Below are 22113 nucleotides of genomic sequence, written 5' to 3'. Positions count from 1 at the left end.
TTAGCCAAGCAGCGTGCTTGGTACTGTGTGTTAGAGGACATAATTCAAACACGATGAGTAACGTAAGACCCCTGCCCTCAAAAGAACTTAGAGTACCTCTGGAGATACTGACAGACATAAAAGAAAGTAATATGAGAGAAGAAAACAGAGGAACCAGAGATAGAAGTGGTGTGGCTAAGTAAATTATCAGTGAATCAGAAATGGCAGAGGTAATGTGGACCTACTCAGAACTGAAACCAGTTCTATGGATTTAAATCCATAAACTACTAATTTTAAATCAGTTAGGTTTATGATCCTAACAATTTACTATAGTACCACTGACAAAATTTATTTTTCTGCCTTCAGTTCCAGTTAATAAACATAATCAGAAGTAGCAAAATAATTTTTTATTTGTGTACAATTCACAATTTGCACTGTTTCAGATACCCCCTCTCTGCCAAGGTGGTTGAAAATGTCACTTTTTAGTGTATGTGCAAACCTTAATGTTAATAGCACAATTTTTAATAATTGAATTTACTATTTAGTGAGCCAGTTAAAAATGACTTTTAGGGGCAGCTGGGTGGCTCACATGGTTAACCAGGCTCAGGTCATGATCTCACAGTTGGTGAGTTCAAGCCCTAAAGTGTGCTGACAGCACAGAGCCTGCTTCAGATCCTCTGTCCCTGTCTCTCCCTGCCCCTCCCCCACCCTCCCCCTACCCTGTCTTTCTCTCTCAAAAATAAGACTTTTAGCATAGGATGCCCAATATAGTAGTATTTTAAAAGACACTTTATATGTACAGGAAATTTATGTACATGAATTTATTTAATCGTCACAAATCCCGAATGTCAGGTCCATTTTAAAGATTAACTGATTTGATAATGACACTTATAGGCAAAAGTCAAAAAAAATTTTTTACAACAGCTTCTGTTCATTGTGTAGGACAGAATGGGACAGAAAATAATAATTTGAAGCAGCTTGTATCACTAAGAATTTTATAATTAAGATCTGAAAATTTTAAATATAAAATTAGTATTTTGTATTATCTAGGAATAAATAGGAGGAGCATATTTGAGTGACGAATAAATTAGAAATAGGCAAATGGATTAGAAAATGGTTAATACCAGTCATGAAATTATTTTTCTAATTTATTTCCAAAACCTTTGATCTTTATAGAGAATTTCTAGGATTTTTTCCTTCAGCCACTTGGTAGAGATAATCATTTTAATTTGAAAATTATCTTTACTTTTAAGATCCCTTTCTTGATCCAGCAAGTGGCCAAGTTCCTTTGCCTCCTGCTAGGAGATTACCAGGCGAAAATGTCAAAGCCAACAGAGCATCACAGGACTATGATCCGCTTCCTTCATCTTCAGGTGAGTTAGCAAACAATAGTAATACTGCTTCCTTGCATTTATACAGTGCTTGCTGGTTTTCAGAGCACTTTTTTATTCGTTACAGAATTTAATGAGCACTCCCAGCAAAGTATTTTTGTCACTTTACAATGTGCTTACAAAACTTGTATTACAAGTGGAATCCCTACGAAACTGCCCCACAAATAAGAAAAAAAAAAGAAAAAAAGAAGCAGCTTTCATATTAACCTTGTCACTCAGTAAAGCACATATTCTGATTCAGAGTCTGTTCCTTCTCTAACCTTTGTTTTGCCATACCAGAGATGAGAAATGGGAAAAATCTCTTCGTGCATCAACATGCTGCATTCTCTTGTTTCTCTATTAAAGGGAGAATTCTCTTTAGAATTAATATTAGCACCAAACTATTAATTTTCCAACCTTACTTAAGGGTGATACTGCAGTGCTCCCCTGTCAGCTATTACGTAGAATGAGGGAAGAATGTGCCGTCTCAGTAAATACCAGTCATACTCGGAACCATTAATAATGAAATGCCGCTGCTTTGCTTCTTTGGGAGGCCTTCCTCCAACAGCATATCTAAAATGGTTCCCCATACCTTACGCAGTCCCTTTCTGCACTCTTCTTGTGCTTTATTTTTCTTCATTGCATCTGTCACCGCCTGAAATTCCGTTCGTTTGCTTGAATTCTTATTTGTCCATCTTCTTTGCTAGAATATTAATGCTTTGAAGATAGGAGTATGGTTTGCTTCACTGCTGTATCCGCATACGTTCACAAGAGTGCCTAGCACGTGGCTCTTGGATAGGTGGATGGCCGAGTAGAGGAGTGGCTGATGTATGGGTTATGCTGAACACACGTTTTTCTTTATTGAAGGATTGTGGTTTTCTTTATTGAAGGACGGTTGACACAATGTTACATTAGTTTCAGGTATGCAACATAGGGATCTGATAAATCTATACCTTATGGTATGCTCACCACAAGTGTAGCTACCATCTCTCACCATTCAGTGCCATTACTATCTCATTGACTGTATTCCCTGTATCGTACCTGTTATCCTCATGACTTATTCATTCAATAACTGGAAGCCTGTATCTCCAATTCACCTTTACTGATCTTGCCCATCCCCCCCATACTCCTCCCCTTTGGCAACCATCAGTTTGTTCTCTGTGGGTCTGTTTCTGTGCACGCGCACACACACACATACACACATATACACATACACACCAGCTTTATCCATTCATCTATCAGTAGACACTTAGGTTCCATCCGTATCTGGGCTATCATAAATAATGCTGCTGCAAAAACATAGGGGTACATGTATCTTTTCAAATTAGTGTTGTTGTTTTCTTTGGGCAAAATACTAGTAGTCGAATTACTGGATCATATGGTATTTCCATTTTAATTCTTTGAGGAACTTCCAGACTGTTGTATGCACCAATTTACATTCCCCCCAACAGTGCTGGAGGGTTCCTTTTTTGGACACCTTCGCCAACACTTGTTATTTCTTCTCATTTTGATTCTAGCCATTCTGACTGCTGTGAGGTGATCTCATTGTGGTTTGATTTGCATTTCCCTGATAGTGATGTTCCACATTTTTTCATGTGTCTGTTGGCCATCTGTTTGTATTCTTTGGAAAAATGTGTTCAGGTCCTCTGCCCATTTTTTTATTATTTTGGGGGAGGAGTGTTGAGTTTGAGAAGTTCTTTATATAGTTGGAATGTTAACCCCTAATCAGATGTATCATTTGTGAATATCTTCTCCCACTCAGTATGTTAGATGGTTTCCTTCATTGTGCAAAAACCTTTTATTTTGGTGTGGTCCCAATTGTTTATTTGAGAAGACCTATCTAGAAAAATGTTGCTAAGGCTGATGGCAGAGAAATTTCTGTCTGTGTTTTCTTCTAGGAGTTTTAAGGTTTCAAGACTCACTTTTAATCCATTTTGGTTTTGTGTATGGTGTAAGAAAGTGGTTGAGTTTCATTCTTTTGCATGTAGCTGTCCAGTTTTCCCAGTACCGTTTGTTAAAGAGACAGTCTTTTTCTCATTGTATATTCTTTCCTTTGTTGTAGATTACATGGGCTTATTTCTGGGCTCTCAATTCTGTTCCACTGACCTATGTGTCTATTTTTGTGCCAGTACAATACTTTTCTGATTACTGCAGCTTTGTAGTATATCTTGAAATCTGGGATTAAGATACCTCCTGTTAGGTTTTTCTTTTTCAAGATTGCTTTGGCTATTTGGGGTCTTTTGTGGTTCCATACAAATTTTAGTACCATTTCTGTGAAAAGTTCTGTGAGTTGTGAAAAATGCTGTTGGTATTTTGATAGAGACTGCATTGAATCTGTAGATTGCTTTCAGTAGTATGACATTTTAATTCTACCAATCCATGAACATGAAATACTTTTCCATTTGCTTGTGTCATCTTCAGTTTCTTTCACCAGTGTCTTAACAGTTTTCAAAGTACAGGTCTTTGACTTCCTTGGTTAAGTTTATTCCTAGGTACTGTGTTCTTTTTGGTGCAATTGTAAATGAGATTTTTTTCATTTGTATCTCTGCTACTTCATCATTAGTGTATAGAAATGTAACTGATTTCTGTGTATTAATTTTGTGTCCTGCAGTTTTACTGAATTCATTTATTCTAGCAGATTTTAGTGGCGTCTAGGGTTGTCTATAAATCGTATCATGTTGTCTGCAAATAGTGACAGCTTTACTTCTTCCTTACCAATTTGGATGCCTTTTCTTTTTTTTTTTTTTTTTTTTCTCTGATTGCTGTGACTAAGACTTCCAGTACTATGTTGAGTAAAAGTGGCAAGAGTGGACATCTTTGTCTTCCTGCTGATTTTAGAAGGAAAGTGCAGTTTTTCCCATTGAGTATGATGTTAGCTGTGTGTTTTTCATATATGGCTCTTATTATGTTGAGGTCTCTTTCCTCTAACCCCACTTAGCTGAGAGTTTTTATCATGAGCAGCCAGATGTTGAATCTTGTCCAATGCTTTTTCTGTATCTATTAAGATAAGATATTTATCCTGTTTTGTTGATCTGGTATATTCATGTTGATTTACAAATATTGAAGCATCCCTGCATCCCTAGGATAAACTCCACTTGATCATGGTGAATGGTCCTTCTAATGTATTTTTGAATGTGGTTTAGTCATATTTTAAGGACTTTTGCATATATGTTCATCAAGGATATTTGTGTGTGTGTGTGTGGTGTCCTTGTCTTGGTGGTTTTGCTATCAAGCTAATGCTGGCCTTGCAGAATATATTTGGAAGCTTCTATTTTTTTTTAAATAGTTTGAGGAGAATAGGTATTAAATATTTGGTAGAATTCACCTATGAATCCTCATTTTTTAACTCATTTCTGGACTACTGTTGTGAGGTTTTGATTACCAATTCAATTTCATTACTAGTAATTGGTCTGTTCAGAGTTTCTATTTCATCCTGATTTAGTTTCAGAAGATTTGATGTTTCTAGGAATTTATCCACTTCTACTTTGTTGACTTTGTTGGCATAGAATTTTTTATAGCAGTAGTTTCTTACAATCCTTGGTATTACTGTGGTTTCAGTTGTTATTTCTATTTTGTTTCTAATTTTGTGCTTTTATTTTTGATGATCCAGCTAAAGGTTTATCAATTTTGTCTGGTTTTTTTTCATCAAAGAACCATCTCTTGGTTTCATTGATCTTTTGCAATTTTTTTTTCTTTTTTGTCTCTATTTCATTTGTTTCTGCTCTGGTGTTTATTATTTCTTCCCTCTACTAACCTTGGGTTCTGTTTGTTCTTCTTTTTCTAGTTCCTTTAAATGGAAGGCTAGATTGTTTATTCGAGACTTCTCTTGTTTCCCGAGGTAGATCTGGATCACTATAAATTTCCCTTTAGAACTGCTTTCTCAATATCTTAAAAATTTTTATACTGTTGTGTTTTCATTTTCATGTTTTCATGTATTATTTTATTTCCTCTTTGATTTGTTGACCCACTGGGTGTTTAGTAGTGTATTGTTTAGCCTCCACATGTTTGAATTTTTTCCTTTTTTTTTTTCCCTTGTGATTGATTTCTAGTTTCATAACATGTGGTTGGAAAAGATGTAGCATATGATTTCATTCTTATTAAATCTGAGATTTGCTTTGTGGCCTAACATGTGATCTATTCTGGAGAATATTCCATGTGCACTAGAAAAGAATGTGTCTTGATGTTTTTGCATGGAATGTTCTGCATATATCTGAAGTCCATCTGGTCTAATGTGTTGTTCAAAGACATTGTTTCCTTATTGATTTTCTGTCTGGATAATCTATCCATTGAAGTAAGTGGAGTGTTAATGTCCCCAATCATAGTGCTGTCGTACTCTCTTCATGTCTGTTAATACTTGCTTTATATATTTAGGTGCTTCAATGTTCAAGGCATAGATATTTAAAACCATTAAATTCTCTTGTTGGAGTGAACCGTTTATCATTATGTAATGCCCTTCTTTGTCTCCTGTTACAGTCATTGTTTTAAAGTCTATTTTGTCTGATAAGTTGCTACCCTAGCTTTTTTTTTTTCCATCTCCATTCACATGGAATTTTTTTTTTCACCTTTTCACTTTCAGGCTGTATGTGTCTTTAGATCTGAAGCAAGTCTCATGTAGACACCATACAGATGGGTCTTGTTTTTTATCCATTTGGCTGTCCTGTGTCCTTTGATTGGAGCATTTAGACCATTTACATTAAAGTAGTTATTGATAGGTATGTACTTTTTGCCATTTTATTAATTTTTGGTTGTTTTATAGTTTTCATGTTCCTTTCTTCTTTCTTTACTTGTGATTGATGACTTTCTGTAGTGTTATGCTTAGCTATTTTTTATGTACCTATTATAGGTTTTGGGTGTGTGGTTACCATAAGGTTCATATATAAATATCCTAAGTATATAGCAGTCTATAGTAAGTTAATGGTCACTTAAGTTTGAACCTATGCTCAAAGAACATTCTCACTCCCCCCTCCACATTTTATGTATATGTTTTCATAGTTTATGTCTTTTTATTCACAATTTTCTTCTAATTATGACCTTTTATTTTCCTCTCAGAGTCCCTTTGACATTTTTTTTTAACTCTGGTTTAGTGCCAACGAACTTTAACTTTTGTGTCTGGGAAACTCTATCCTTTAATTCTGAATGACAGCCTTTCTGGGTAGAGTATTCTTGGTTGTAGGTTTTTTCCTTTCAGTACTTTGGATGTACTCTGCCATTCCCATCTGACCTGCAAAGTTTCTGCTGAGAGATCAGCCTTGTGCAGTTTCCCTGGTATATAACATTTTGCTTCTCTCTTGCTGCGTTTAAAATTATCTTTAATCTTAACATTGTAATGAATATGTGTCATAGTGTGGACCTCATGGGTTCAACTTGTTTTGAACTATATGCTTCCTGAATTCTTCCAGATTCTTCTGTTTTCTTCCCCAAGTTAGAGATGTTTTTTCAATGTTTGCTTGATGTTGTCCAAGAGATCCTTTAACCTAGCCTTCTTTTTTGAATTCTTTTTTTCTTTTTGCTGCTCATCCTGGGTGCTTTCCATTATCCTGTCTTACAGAACCATTTTTCTGCATCTGCTAAAGTACTGTTAATTTCCTCTAGTGTATTTTTCATTTATTCTATTCTTCAGCTCTGACTGGTTCTTTATATTGTTTATCTCTTTGTTGAAGTTGAGTTCTACTCTTCTCTGCAGTCCAGTGCTCATTTTTATGTTCATTAAACTCTTAAGCAATATGCCTAATAATCTGTGTTAATTTATTTATTTTTCTGAGGTTTTGTCTATAATTTGGAGCATGTTTCTCTGTCTTGTCATTTTGGGTGATTTTGGTGTCTATGAATTAGGTGGAATGGCAACTTCTAAACATGATGAAACAGTCTCGTGTACGGTCCTCTTTTGTATAGAATGTGTGCCTGTTGCATTTGGCTGGAGGTCCCTAAGTTGAAGTGTGCCCAGACTGGCATGGTCCCAGGGATCTCTAAGCAGAGAACGCCCTGGCAGGACAGCTGAAGTGGGTGCAAGCCAGGGTGTCACAGGATGCTCAGTGCGGAGTTGCCCTGGAGGGGTGACTGGAGCCAATTTCGGCTGTAGGGGCCCAGGGCACTCGGAGCCAGTGCAGGCGTGAGCCAGGAGGTCCCAGAGCACTTTGCACCCCGGGGTGCCCAAGCAAACTGTCTGAAGCTGAAGCGGTGTAGGAAGTGTTCCAGGGTTCTTTGTACCTTTGCCACCTCAGTGCAACAGCTGGAACCGTATTGAGTGCTGACCAGGGTGCACCACGTTGGAGCTGCCTTGTGGGATTCTAGGGCTGGTATGGACTGGGGGCCGAGGGCTCAGTGAGGTGGTAGTCCAGTTAGGGTGCCTGGACCCTGCTTCCCATCCTCTCTATCAAGGTGGAGGGGGAAATATACTGTGCATTCACCAGCCTCTCCAACCTGGAGTTTCAGCAGCTTTCCCGTTGTTGGGCAGGGTTCTAGGGCTAGTCCCTTTATATTCTAGTTGCTCTTTTAAACCACAGCTTTTTTTCTGTGCCCTAAGGCAGGCAAATCTGGGTTCCCTTCATTACCAAGTCTCCATGTCTCTTGCTGTTTTGCCTGGTCCTTTCGTTGTACAGAAGCTGTTCAGTTGGCCCTCAGTTCTTCAAGAGGAATTGCTTTATAAATAGGTGCAGAGTTGGTGTGTCCCCACGGAGAAGGTGAGATAAGGGTCTTCTTATGTCACCATTTTGGACCAGAATTGAACACACGCATTTTTTGACCAATGTAAACAATATTTTTGTCTTACAATTGTAAACATAAGTTTTTCCTATGTAGATTTTTGTCCTTTTTCAAGATTTTTTTTAAACTCACAGCTCAGTTCACACAAGATTTGTTAATAGTGACAGCCATACATTCCGTAACCTCGGAATAAAGATAATTAATGAGTTGCTTTAAGAATTATTAACACAGTAGTTCTTATGTACTTGATGATATGCATGGGAGAAGTAGAAGTCCCTCTATGGTTTTATATGTTTTAACATTTTAAGATATCTCAGAAAAGTATAGAAAATTCTATTAACCTTTTCAAATTTTGGTCCACGCTGTCTTGCCTATTAACTTCTAGTCCTTCCAAGATTTCAGATATATCGATGGATGGCCATTGAAACAATAGTCAAAAGGGCTGGATTTCCAGACAGATGAAAAAATGTGTAATTCAAGGAGTGACATTATCTGACAGCCTCTATATAAGAGAAGGAAACAAATCCCTTAAGGAATAACATTAAAATATAACCTTGAGGAAAGTACCATGACTGATTTAAAATAACATATTCACTGCCACCAACTCTGGATTAAAAGAAACATATATTCAAGTTTTTTGAAAGTTGTGGCCAAAATGCTGTATTTACACAGCTTCTTTACAGTTTTGCTTCATAATATGTGGGTGCTGTATAGCCCAGAGGAACATCATTCACATACGGTTTCAGATGGTAGGAATTCTGATTAGCATTACACTAGAAATTTCAAGGAGGAACTTTGAGTCACAACCTTGTGAAAATATACCCAAATAGGGATTTACCAGAAGCCTCAACTGGCTTTTACCTGAGTGATAAAATTGTCTTGATTATTGCTCTGAAGGCCTCAGCTAGCTGTAACTTCAAACATTTCAACCTTCTCCCTGAACTCTCTTTACAAACACAGTCAAACCACAGAAAAATAAGATTCTTTTTTTCCATCAAGATAATTTGCTGTCATGCAGCTCACAGGACTAACAGGCTGTCCACTAGTGTATTTCACAGCAGCAAAGGGGCTGGCTTTGCCTTTTGGATTAGGTCTCTCCATTGAAAACTTGAGACTAGGTGCTGTGTGCCTTTAGGATTCTAATAGTCCTTATTTTGCATGACATGTTTTCATTAAGGCCTTTTTAAGGTGACCTTTAAGGATTCTTGTATAACTGCTGCATCCTAAAAATTCAGTTTCTCTTGTCTTTTATGTTGTTCTAAATATCAACTTTATGTGAAAAATATTTTTTAAAAATTTAAAAATATTTGGGGTCAAATATTTTTCTGTGTGCTGACGGCTCAGAGCCTGGAGCCTGCTTCAGATTCTATGACTCTGTCTCGCACTCTGTGTCTCTTTCAAAAATAAACATTAAAAAAAATTTTATAATTTTAAAAATACTTTTTTCATTGATTATAAATATTTCCTTATCTTCTTGTCTAAAAAGACTGGGTACATGTATGTCTACATATAGCAACAGTCTTCCAAATATTTTATTGCTTCCCAAAAATATATTAGATGTGACAGTTGATTTTTAATGATATGAATGTCATAATAGTTCATCAGAAATAAGTGGATTTCCAAAAAAGAAGAGTGGATTTCACCAGATTGTTAAAATTCGCATATATACCTGTATGTGAGGCAGACATTTTTTTTTTTTAATAATCTTATTTCTTAACATGGGTATATTAGTCACATAGGTCCATAACTATACGGGCTATGTGTGCATTTTTATAAATTTTCCAGTTTCCTCTTCTCTTGTTGTAAGAGATAATGTGCTTTGGTTTGAATGCCATTCTTTAAAAATCTAGGGAATCCAAGTTATAGTAGAATAAGTATGTTTGTGCTCGCGCTGCTGAAATGTGGCATTTACTCTGGGGAAGCTTTTTCATTTTCTCAATATGTAGAAGGCAGTTGAAGATACTACTAAAAAATTAGAATTTCAGCACATGACTTATGTTAAATGTGTTTGGTAAAAGCTCTCATTACCAAATACACTGACAAAATAAAGGAAGTCTCATCAGAAGAGGAATTAATTCCAATACTACTATTTTTTTTAACTAGGTTAAAGGAAAGTCATAGAATATTGAGTGAATTTTATATTAAGACACCAAATATTCTATAATTATCTCTATTAAGATCTCAGTTGAAAAGCATGGCTTCACTTCACTCAAGGGTTAGAACTGTGGAGTTATTAGTGATAAGATGTTTAAAGATAAATTATATGTATAAGATTTTGTTTGGTGTTTCAATAAAGGAAAACGTAGTGTTAAGGTTTTACTACAATTCAACTGCCTCAAACGTCTTTCCTTACAGTTTTAGTTCTCAAACCACAATATCTGGAATCTTTTTTCTTAAAAATTTAATAATGTAATTCTCCTATAACAGTTTTTTGGATGTATTAAAAAATTACATAACTTTAGCCTTAACTATCATAATTAGCTACCACTATGTATGTGAAGATTTTTTTATTTGTAATTTAGTGAAAGCTGTATTAAAACCTGTGCTTATAAAATCAGAGTATCTCTATGGATAGCAATTGAAGCTTATGATATAAATAAGTTCCAGAGTTAGTTGATCTATCTTAAAGAATAACGAAGTCATAATGATGATGTGTTTAAAATTTCTTCTAATGCCTTGATCAGTTAAATTCGTATTTTTCTTTTAATTCTCAGATATCGTTAGTTTCATTAATTCTCAGATATTGTTAGTTGAGAAAATCAGTAGTCTAAGTCTTGGTGTCTGTAATCAAATAGCCATGAAGTAGTAATTAACAGAGATTATGTCTCAGATTGTACATAATAATCATTTCTAAAAGGCAGTTACTGTGGGCCAAATGTTAGGCTGAGTATTTTAAATATATATAGATTATGTATAGAGAGATAATATATATAACATGTAATTATATAGTTATAAATATATATATATATGTATGTATTTTGTATCATTTGTTGATACACTTTCTCTGAACAGCACAGAGACTGTGGCTTTAACCAAAAGTGGACAATCAGGAAGTTGCTTCAAAGTCTGTTTTATCTTAAAAACTTAGGCAAATTTTACATTTTCCTCCTTGGTAAATCTGTATTCATTTTGGTATTTAAAAAAACACTGACTTTCTCACTTCCTCGAGTAAAACTGGTGCTTCAAAAAGATGTACTGTTTATAACCCACGCTCCAAGTATTCTTGCACTTACTTTGATATCATTGCCATTGCTCATAGTTCAAAACGATGATGAGCATGGGCAGCGGCACCAGAATACACAAGGATGGCATTTATTCAGGTACAGAAATTCCCATAGAGTTGGAAAAATTCATAGTAATTCCAGCGGACTCCAAAATTATAATAACATTTCGGGAACTATGAGATAGTTTCATCTTCTGTTTCACTGCTGCTTTCTATTACCTACACATTCTAAACAGAATAAGGACCCGGTGTCTCTTTTAGACATTGTAAAAAAATGACAAGTGGGAAAGTGAAGGCTGTCTGTAAGTTTTTTAAAAAGATGTGTAGAAAGAAGGATTGGTTTTAAGTAATTTGCTCTAATGATGAGCGTGAAAATGCCTCCCCACTTTTTTTTTTTTAATAGTTTCCACTCTTAGTTCAGGTTATAACAGATCTTCCTTAAAAGCTTTCTGTATAAAAATAGGCACTCACAACAAATCCCCTGCTTTTTTCCCCCCTCTTCCACACTTCTCTGACATTGCTATTAATTTAGAGTAATTACTGTTCCATAGCATTTAAGTATAGCAGTTATCATAGAGAGCGAATTCATTGTCCTTTCTTTTTAATGCTCAGTATATGTGCTGAAGAGGCCATTACATTAATTAATTTGCATACTGCCTGACTGAGAAGGGATAAATAATACCTCTAAAAATGAGATAGGAAAGTAGATTTAGAAAGTGAGAATTGTACAAGTAAATTACTTAGCTCAAGGTCACTCAAAATCTTAGTTGTGAGAATGAGATGCATCTGACCAGTCCCATCTCTATGTGATGTTCCTCATCTACATCAAGTGAAGTCTCTGTTGTAGCTGTCAATTACCTGGTAAAGAGTTATTCTATCCAATTAAAACAGTCGAACAAAAATTAAGCTATGCCAAATTGAATAAATATTCTTAATAAATGGAAATTTATATATAACAAGTGGCCAAAAGTTGAAACAGAGTCCATTTTACTTCTATTTGTAGGCTCCAATACATGATAAAATTAAAATTCCAAGCATTTATGAGATTTTGAAGAGATGCCAGCATTGTTTTGAGGAACATTGCCCTAACATTGCAATGAGGACTAGGTTTAAATGAGCTGGGATATGTGAGTTTTGAATTTCAAGGGAAAATATCAATTGGGAAAATAAATCTTTGCTTTAAGAAAGTCTTTTTTTTTTTTTTAACTGTGTTTAAAATCTGTCCTGATTCCTTTTAGAGGTCATTTGAATCACTTTCCCTAGTTGATATTTTGTGTGTAAAACGAAAAAATACCAGTTTCAGGATCAGAGGTACCTTCACTACCCTCGGGTTGACTTAATCATTGTGTGTGTGTTTCCTTGTTTAACTTAGATTTCTTGAATTATGTTTACTAATTTTTTTCAAGTAAAGAAGAGTCATCCGCAAATTACATTGCCAGTATTAATTATAGCAGCCTTATATAACAGATGGGTTTCCTGGGGGTTTTTCCTGGTAAAAGGTACCATTTTTTTTTTAGTGTTATCTACTAGGATCAAAAATACATACCTTTAGGGTGAGAAGATGGTAGCATCGTCGATCCTGAGCTCACCTCTTCTCATTGACACACTAAGCCTGCAACCACACATAGAGCAAGTGTCTCTGAGGATGACCAGAAGACTAGCAAAACAGCTCTTCCAGAGCTACAAAAAGAAAAAGCCACATTGACAAGGGTAGAAGGGGCAGAGAGGAAATGTGGCTGTGAACCAAACCCCTGGAATGGCAGCCCACAAGCAGGAGGGATATCACGGGACAGAGGTCCTCGCTGGAGCAGGCAGTTCAAGCCCCACACTGGGTACCCCCCCACCGACCCTAGGCATCTGCATCGGGAATATGAGACCCCATAATATCTTTGAAAATCAGTGGGGATTAACTCCAGAAGAACCAGAGGGCCATAGGAAATTCAGACTCCACTCTGCTCTTAAAGGGCCCACACATAAACTCACTCCAAGAGTTAGCACTGAAGCAGCACTTTAAAAAGGACCGGTGCCATTAGTGTTAATTTATTATCATAGAACATGCGCAGGAGGGACAGAGATCTGTAAAAACTTTTTCCAGGCATGGAAGTGTTGGCAGGCACCATCTTTCTTGCCCTCCTTTAGCCTAGCTAGCCCAATGCTGGTGGTCACCAGTTCAGACACCCTCCATCTACTTTCCTAGCACTGCTCATCCCACCCTGGCATTCCCCTGTGGACCCACCCTGCCACTTCCTACAGATGTCCCTCCAAAGTGGTTCCTGCCCTGACACACCTGGAGGGCAGCCATGGTCAGGACCAGCATGCTGCCCCCCGAAGGAACTCCTGCCCTGGGGTGGGGAGAGGCCAGCCCCACCCGCATATAAACCACACATGGAATACCCCTGGAGCACCTGGTTCTGATGACTGGAGAAGACTGTACTTCTGGGCCATATAGGAGACCTTCTACACAAGACCACTACCTTCAAGATCAGGAGACAGTGCTGATCTACCTAATATGTAGAAACAGAGTCAGACAAAATGAGAAGACAGAGGAATAATTTCCAAATGAAAGAACAAGGCAAAACCTCAGGGGAAAAAAAAAAAAAAACTAATTCAAACAGATAAAGAGTTCAAATAAATGGTCTTAAAGATGCTCCTGGACTTGGGAGAAGAGCGAATGATCTCAGAATTTCAACAAAGAAAATATAAAAAAGAACCAGTCAGTGCTGAAGAATATACTAACTGAATTGAAAAACACACTAGAGGGAATCAACAGCAGCTTAGAGGATGCAGAAGAATGAATTAGTGATCTACAAGACCAAACAGTAGAAGTTATCCAAGCTGAACAGAAAAAATGAAAAAATAATTTTAAAAAATGAGGATAGGTTAAGGGACCTCTTGGACAACATCAAACATACTAACATTTGTATTATAATAGTCCCAGAAGAGAGAAGAGCAGAAAATTTATTTGAAGAAGTAATAGCTACAAGCTTCTGTAGCTCAGGCTAAAGTCAGGCTCAGGAAGCACAGAGAGCCCCAAGCAAGATGACTCCAAAAAGATCCACACAAAGACACATAATAATTAAAATACCAAAAATTAAAGATAACAAGAGAATCTTAAAAGCAACAAGAGAAAAGCAACTACCTCTATAAGGGAACACCTATAAGACTTCCAGCTGATTTTTCAGCAGAAACTTTGCAGGCCAGAAGGGAGTGCATGATACATCCAAAGTGCTGAAAGTGGGGGGGGGGGGGGGACCTACTACCAAGAATACTGCACTTGGCAAGATTATCATTCAGAATTGAAGGAGAGAGTTTCCCAGACAAAAGTTAAAGGAGTTTATCACCACTAAACAAGCATTACAAGAAATGCTGAAGGGACTTCTTAAGTGGAAAAATAAAAAAGGCCTTACATAGTAAAACTAGTAGATCAATTACTTATAAAGTGGTAAAATCAACTGTATCAACAATAATTAGTTAAGGGAGGTTCATAATAAAAGTATATGCAATATTACATAAACACATTAAAAGGGTAGAGGGTAATTCCACTTCTCATATTTTTCTAAAGAAAACAAAAACACTAACTTAAAGAAATAGATGCACCCCTGTGTTCATTGCAGCAGTATTTACAATAGCCAAGACATGAAAGCAATGTAAGTGTCCATCCATAGATGAATGGATAAAGGTGTATATACACACAGAAAGTCACACACTGGAATATTAGCCATAAAATATGAGATCCTGACATTTGCAATAATGTGGATTGACCTAGAGGGTATTATATATACTAAATGAAATAAGTCAGACAAATACCGTATGATTTCTCTTGTATGTGCAATCTAAAAAAAAACAAAAACAAAAAAAAAAACTCATAAATACAGAGAACTAGTAGTTGTATGGGGGTTGAGAAATGGGCAGAATAGCTGAAGGAGATTAAGAGGTACAAACTTCGAGGGGCACCTGAGAGGCTCAGTGGGTTCATCATCCAACTTCAGCTCAGATCATGATCTCACAGTTCGTGGGTTCAGTCCCTGCATCAGGCCCTCTGCTGTCAGCATAGAGCCTGCCTCACATCCTCTGTCCCTCCCCCACTTGCGCTCTCTCTCTCAAAAATAAACATTAAAAATAAAAGAAGAACAAACTTCCAGTTGTAAGTACAACATAAGGAATATAGTCAATAATATTGTAATAACTTTGGTGACAGATGGTAACTATACTATAGTGAGCATTTAGTAATGTATATAAATATCAAATCATTGTTGTACACCTGAAACTAATATATTTTATGTCAACTGTACTTCAATTAAAAATACATAAGCTTATTAAATTTAAAAGTTCTAAATCTTAAGACTTCATTGTCAGTTATACTATTCAATATGTCTCTGGCTGCCACAGTAGCCTTCCCACTTATGTGATATATTTAGCTGTTCTTTTCAAAGATGCTTGACATTCATGTGCCTTTCTCCGCATTTTGGACAAAAACAAAATAACAGTATTAAAAAAACTCTTAAAGAATTACCTATAGAATACAAGGAATTTAGACTTGTATTTAAGTCTAAGTACTTTTCTCACCCAAAAGTAAATCAGAACAGACAAGATTTCAATGTATGAATTCTGTGTTGAAGCTCAGAAAGCTTGCTAGGATTTCTAATCTTTTTTTTTTTTTTTTTTTTTTTTTGGAAATGATTAGAAGTGAAGTAAAATTTATTGTCCATCTCTGTGTGACATAATGGAAATACTTAATAGAAAATAAATGGAACCTGAAAACACAGTAAGAAATGCAATTTAGCAGACCATAATTAACTTGAGATGTTTAGTTACGGATGCAAGAAACAGTACAGACTTGAGCAAGAACCAGAAATTAATGTATGTTCTTGTATATGAGCGTAATTTAATAAGCTGTATCTACAGCTATATCTTTTTTTCAAACTGGGCAGTATCCTATAAGAAAATTTAAGACTGCCATACAATGTGGTGTGGAACTGAGTATCTTCATACTGGAGGCTTTCACATATGTATTCTATGCTGCTATATTGCTAGAATTGTAAACAGGGTATTTTTTACAAGCTACCTTCTCATGGAAAAATAGACTTGTAAGAAAAATGTAAAAGAATGGACTAGATAATTTTTTATTTCAATTTGATTATTATTGAAAATATCTGCTTACAATTTCCCATGAAGGTATTGGGAAAGTTGGCAAAGCAGCAGAGACGAGGAAGGAGAGGATGGAGACCAGAGTCACAAGGCATTTGGATTGTACCCTCACTTCCTCATTCACTTAACTTTGATTTATCATCGGACATTTGTCAGTGGTCTGCGGAAGATATTAAAGAAGCATTGATGTTTAAAGAGTCTTAAATCCATAAATGTATTTCATGGCATAAATTTGACAATTTTTATTTTCATCTTTTTTTTTTTTTTAATTTAGGCTTTTGATATATAGTACCAAGTATAGATATTATGGAACTCCACAACAGAAGTGCCTTTTCAAGCTACTGGTCCCTGCCCTGGTGATCTGTGTGCCATGGTGGTCTATAACTTTTTCTCTTAGTAAGATTACTCTCCATTCATGGTTACCAGTGTCATTTGATTTAACTTGGAGAAACTTATCAGGGGACTGATTTGGAGCCCAAATCTTCACTGCTGAGGTTCGCTGCTGGCTTTGCTTTTTCTTTAGCAAAACTTCCTAAGTTGCAGTCTGGATACAGTATTTGAACAAAGCACTGTTTACTTCTGTTCAGCCGGTTAACTAACAGTAGACCCGAAGCACCTGCTATTTCCCCCCTTCCCCAGCACAGTTGACAGCATGATTAACTTAAAAAATCAGACAGGCCAGGACATTACAGTGCATATTGCTCAGAGTAACTGTGCTGTGGCCTGGGTGGAATGGAGGACCTGATGGGGATGTCCTCCCAGGAATGTTGACAACCTTGTAACAGTTTCCTCTGGTAGAAACTTCCCAAAAAAGTTCCTTCACCATAGTAGGAAAAAATAAGCTGTGTTCCCATACTGAAAGCCTTTCTTTTTTAATTTTTTTCCCCTTTTCTATCCCTTATTTTATATGGCTTAAAGAATACTATGTAGAATTGGGAAGAAATCTGTATTAATTTCTCAAACTTCCAACACATTCTATCTCCGTTTTTTAAATGTTCAAAATGGGGACAATATAACCTACCCTACAATAGTATATAAAAATGAGAAAAAAAAATTTTTATGGAGAAAATGAAAAACAGCATTTTCATATAGAATGAGATCATACCGATAAGTTGTCTTTATTTTTAACCCATTATTTACATGCTGTCTCTCTTTTAAAATCTACAGATGGTTCACAAGCACCAGCCAGACCTCCTAAACCACGACCCCGCAGGACTGCACCAGAAATCCACCACAGAAAACCCCACGGGCCCGAGGCAGCATTGGAAAATGTTGATGCGAAAATTGCAAAACTCATGGGAGAGGGTTATGCCTTTGAAGAAGTGAAGAGAGCCTTAGAGATAGCTCAGAATAACGTCGAAGTGGCACGTAGCATCCTCCGAGAATTTGCCTTCCCGCCTCCAGTCTCTCCACGTCTAAATCTATAGCAGCCAAGACTGTCAACACCAAAATGGCAGGCATTCGATATTCCAGGATCATGGAAAAGAGACAAGTGAGAGAAGGTGTCTCCTCGTGTGGCATCTCGAGAAGAGGCTTGGAAGTGCTGCTTCTCAGAAGACAGCTGCTTGCTCAGGATGTCAACAGCTGTGCTTATTTCTGCTAGCCATACTTTTAAATCAGGGTTGAACTGACAAAAATAATTTAAAGACGTTTACTTCCCTTGAACTTTGAGTCTGTGAAATGCTTTTCCTTGTTTACAAGTTGGCGAAGTTGCAGTTTGTTTTTGTTTTTAGATTCGTTTTAGGGTTTTTGTTTTTTTGATACCTGTACTGTGTTCTTACAGACCCTTGGTAGAGTGGTCAGGTCTGCTGTAACATCTCCCACCAACTCCCTCACTGTCCACGTCAACAGCTAAGTCACATGTTCATTTTGATCTCTCCCACCCCGCCCCGTCCCCACTCCTGCCCAGGTCCAGTTCCATTTCTCCCATTTACAAGATGCTTTAAAGGTTCTGATTTTCAATGTGTCAAACTAATGCAAAAAAAAAAAAAGTGTGTGGCCTTCACTACTGAGTCTTTTCTTTGGAAACCTTTGCTGTTGTGAGATGGGAAAATTATGAATGTATAAAGCATTTTTTTGTCAATGAACTAACTGCCTTTTGATAAGGGGTTTTCATATGATCTAAAGGAACATCCCTTTTTAGTGTAAGTTTTTTGATCTTTAACCTCCCATATTCTCATCTTTGCCATCCCAGGGGTGTCACTACTCTGTAAAAATATAAAATATTAGAAAGCAACTACTGCAGATGTGGGAGAAATACACTTGCACATGACAATGCCGTACTGAAGTTATATAATGAGGTCCCCTGACATTTATGCCTGCATTACTTTGAGGCATGCTGAGTAAGAGGGCCGTCTCCCTGAAATATATTAATAATTTTCAGATAAAATTACCATACCTTTCCCGAAGTGTAATAGAGTTCATTTCCTATTTGAGTGATTATACTCTGGTACCTAACAGGTTTAGGAACCAGCTCACATTGCAGTGGAAAAGTTAAATCTTTGATGCACTGTTAAGTGCCAATGCTACTGTGGCAATGTTTTTTTTTTCCTTTGGCAAAATCTCTGCAATCAAATTAGAGTTCATATTTGATTTGTAGATTCTCATTGCTCCATCCAGTCAGGGGAAAGAAATTCATCTAGTTTTGCTTTTTTTTTCTCCCCCAAAATGGAGGTTGGTTCTTCAGAAACATTATTTTAATCTACAAATATTTACTGAGCATCTATGATGTGCTTGATGCCATTAGGCCCTATGTTTTTAAAGCACAAACTCGCAACTGATTCCAATATAATGTTTTGTTATTCTTTATCTGTGCTTTTGGTGGTAAAAGTCTCTCTCTGATGGACAAAGCCTAATGAGTAGTGGAGAAATGGGACAAAAACTAGGCCTGTGTAAAATGCTTGAACCCACAGAAGGTTCCCTAAATATGGACTAATTGCGGGTTTGTGCACCTTTCTACCATTCCCTCTCTAAACTTCACACCCAGTGTGATGTAATGGGATGCATCTGAGAGCTTCAGGCTTTGAAAGGACAGGACCAAACAGCTAGCAGAACCCCAGGGAAGTCCATGTTCAGGACTGGAACAGCCACCAGGTTAACCTGGGGAGGTGAACTAATGCATTGTTTTCAAAGAGGCATGTGCCACATGTCCTTATTCGTCAATTTGGCTATCACGATAGGAGGTCCTTGAGAGGAGTCACAGGTCTTGGGTGTTTTAATTTCAAGTGATTCTGCACTGGTTAATGTCACTGGAGAGGAATTTTTACTTTTCCTTAGATGTTCTTCCTCCAGGTGGAGGAGTGCAGTTTTTGTACTTTTAAAAAATTGCATCAGCTAATTCTTCATTGATTTATGAACTCTGCATATATCATGATTATTCACTTTTGTTTAACCAGTCTCTGATGTCACATTGAAATAGCACTGTATATTTTGTTTTTTTATGACTTGCTGATCATAGGTACAACTAAAAGCCAAAAGTTGCCAATTCATTGTGATAACATTGTTATAACTTTAATAGGGAATGAGATAAACTACAAATGTTAGGAAACATAGTACATCTTCATTCAGACAATTTTCAAATATGTGAAATTTTCCAGTGAGAATTAGAAAAAGACTGGTGATAATATAGTAAATTTAGACAGACTTTTTAAATCTATTTTGCAAAGAAAATGTGCTAGCCCCCACTAAAATCTCTGCATCTTGTACCCAATAGTAGCCATCAGTTTTATCATGAAAAAGAATGAATCAAAAACCTGAGTGGAATGGAAAGAGGGAAACTTTCAAACAGTCATGAAAAGCCCATGGCTACCTATTACCAACGACTACCAAACTAAAAAATATATATATATTTTGTAGAAATAAACCTAAATACTTTAATCATAGAAGTGACTACCCATTAAGGGTTGGAAATGAAGGTGACTTGGTTTCACTGTGATCCAGAAAGTTAGACATTCCTTCCATTTCTCAAGACTTAGTAATACAATTGTTTTTTGAGCCAGTACACCATATAATCCATATACTTAAATCATGGCCAATATTGCTCTCCTCCATCCCCCAACATGTTCTGGGGATAGAGGTACTTATCCTCAATGATAACCCAGTAAATTAGTCTGCATAATTTTTTTTCCCCTTGATGTCTGCAATACCCTGGCCAAATTTTCTACAATTGAATCAGAGTAGTGCTTATGGTTAACTTGAACCTCCTTCCACATGACCTTTAGCTCTTGCCTGTTCACCTCCCATCGCCCGCATTGCAAATAGTCTTACTAAAGCCCTAATTGCAACTTCAAAGGGTCCATTTGTTAACTCAATATTTCACACACAAGAACACTTGCAAAGATTTCTTCATAATGTGAATTTTTTTCTTTTTCAGTTCCATAAGCATTTCCTACAGTTTGGACATTTATTTTTCCTCTTGAATTTTCAACTTGAAGCTTTAATTTGCACTGAATTATCTAACCTGGTTAAAATTTTCATTTTCTTCTCTTAAGCTGACACATTTGGAAGCAAATTACAGTGTGTTTTCAACAATACAGGTACTGCCTGTTGACCTGGAATTTTAGTGCTTCTAGGAAAAGTTGCCAGAAAAAGACAGCAATAGAGTGAAGGGTTTCTTCCCAATTACTATTTTTTTTAATGCCTTTTTAAAACTTGTCTGATGTGGCAAAATAGTTATGTGTTCAATTAATTTATATTCATCTTTTTTCAATTCTGGTTATGTAAACTCAAGTACTTTATCTGTTCTTTTAAGGTATTTTATAAAATGAATCTTAACAAAATGCAGAGTTGGTATATATTTTTCTAATGAACACAAACATTTCTTTCACAGCATTTCTATGTTTTCTTTGTGTTAAACAAAAGACATTGGATTCAAAAGTTAACTGGACAAAATGGTACCAAATGCCCATCCCAGATGGGTATTAGTTATTAAATACCAAAACCATATCCTTTTAAGATATTTACATAAATAAGCTCCTTCTGTGTCTTAGACGTGAAAGTCAGAGTTCTGGTAAGGTTACAAGAATCCTATCTGGGAAAGGCTGAAGCATTTCCGATGACATGGTATATAATTGATAATTCCTAATCAACTAACATCTAATTTTCTCTAAATTTTTGATAGTTTTAATCATTTGTTATATAATGGAGAGCATATAAAATGGGCCAGTATATAACGGGGAGGGAACAATGGAAATGAAAAAAAAAATGTTAATAACTACTTTTATATCAAGAACCATAAAATGTGAAAGTAGTACCTGCAAAATCCCATGCATCTTTGTAATAGTATTTATGCCCTTAATAGTTATGCCCTCCAAGCACATACAATTAAATGGGGGCATACATATAAGCAAATAATTCCAATACAATAAATGCTACAAAGAAATGGTCACATTGTACTGGAATTATGTATTTATAGTAAATGCTTAAGAACATTTATGGGACCCTTACTGTATATACCATGTACTACTATATGGGCCCTTACTATGTGAACTTAGTAAAACATTTAATACTTTTAACAACCATCAGGCCTCTTCTAGGACCTCAGAAGCAAAATAGGGAGTGACACATTCCTTCTGGAAATTTTGACTAGTGATAAGGCTGTATAACATTTTGTCAGCCTAAAAGAGGAAAACTCCAGAGGTAAAACATTTCAACTAAGAGTAGCACACATGCTAAAGCACGGCTACTTAGGCA

General features: G+C 36.3%; 1 protein-coding gene across 4 annotated transcripts in view; it reads left to right on the top strand.

Moving 5' to 3' along the window:
* Positions 1–18087, top strand: part of CBLB (Cbl proto-oncogene B) — a 208543-nt gene extending 190456 nt beyond the window's left edge. For all 4 annotated transcript variants that reach the window (XM_049628118.1, XM_049628116.1, XM_049628117.1 and 1 more), the window contains 2 exons: positions 1233–1352; positions 17590–18087. In XM_049628118.1, the coding sequence (XP_049484075.1) occupies positions 1233–1352; positions 17590–17849 (380 nt within the window). In that variant the 3' untranslated portion in view covers positions 17850–18087. The remainder of the gene's footprint in view (positions 1–1232; positions 1353–17589) is intronic.
* Positions 18088–22113: the final 4026 nt, after the last annotated feature.

The sequence above is a fragment of the Panthera uncia genome, chromosome C2, assembly GCF_023721935.1.
Source record: "Panthera uncia isolate 11264 chromosome C2, Puncia_PCG_1.0, whole genome shotgun sequence".
Lineage (NCBI taxonomy): Eukaryota > Metazoa > Chordata > Mammalia > Carnivora > Felidae > Panthera > Panthera uncia.
The sequence above is the reverse complement of the archived record's forward strand: the minus strand, read 5'-3'. Positions and strand labels throughout refer to the sequence as shown.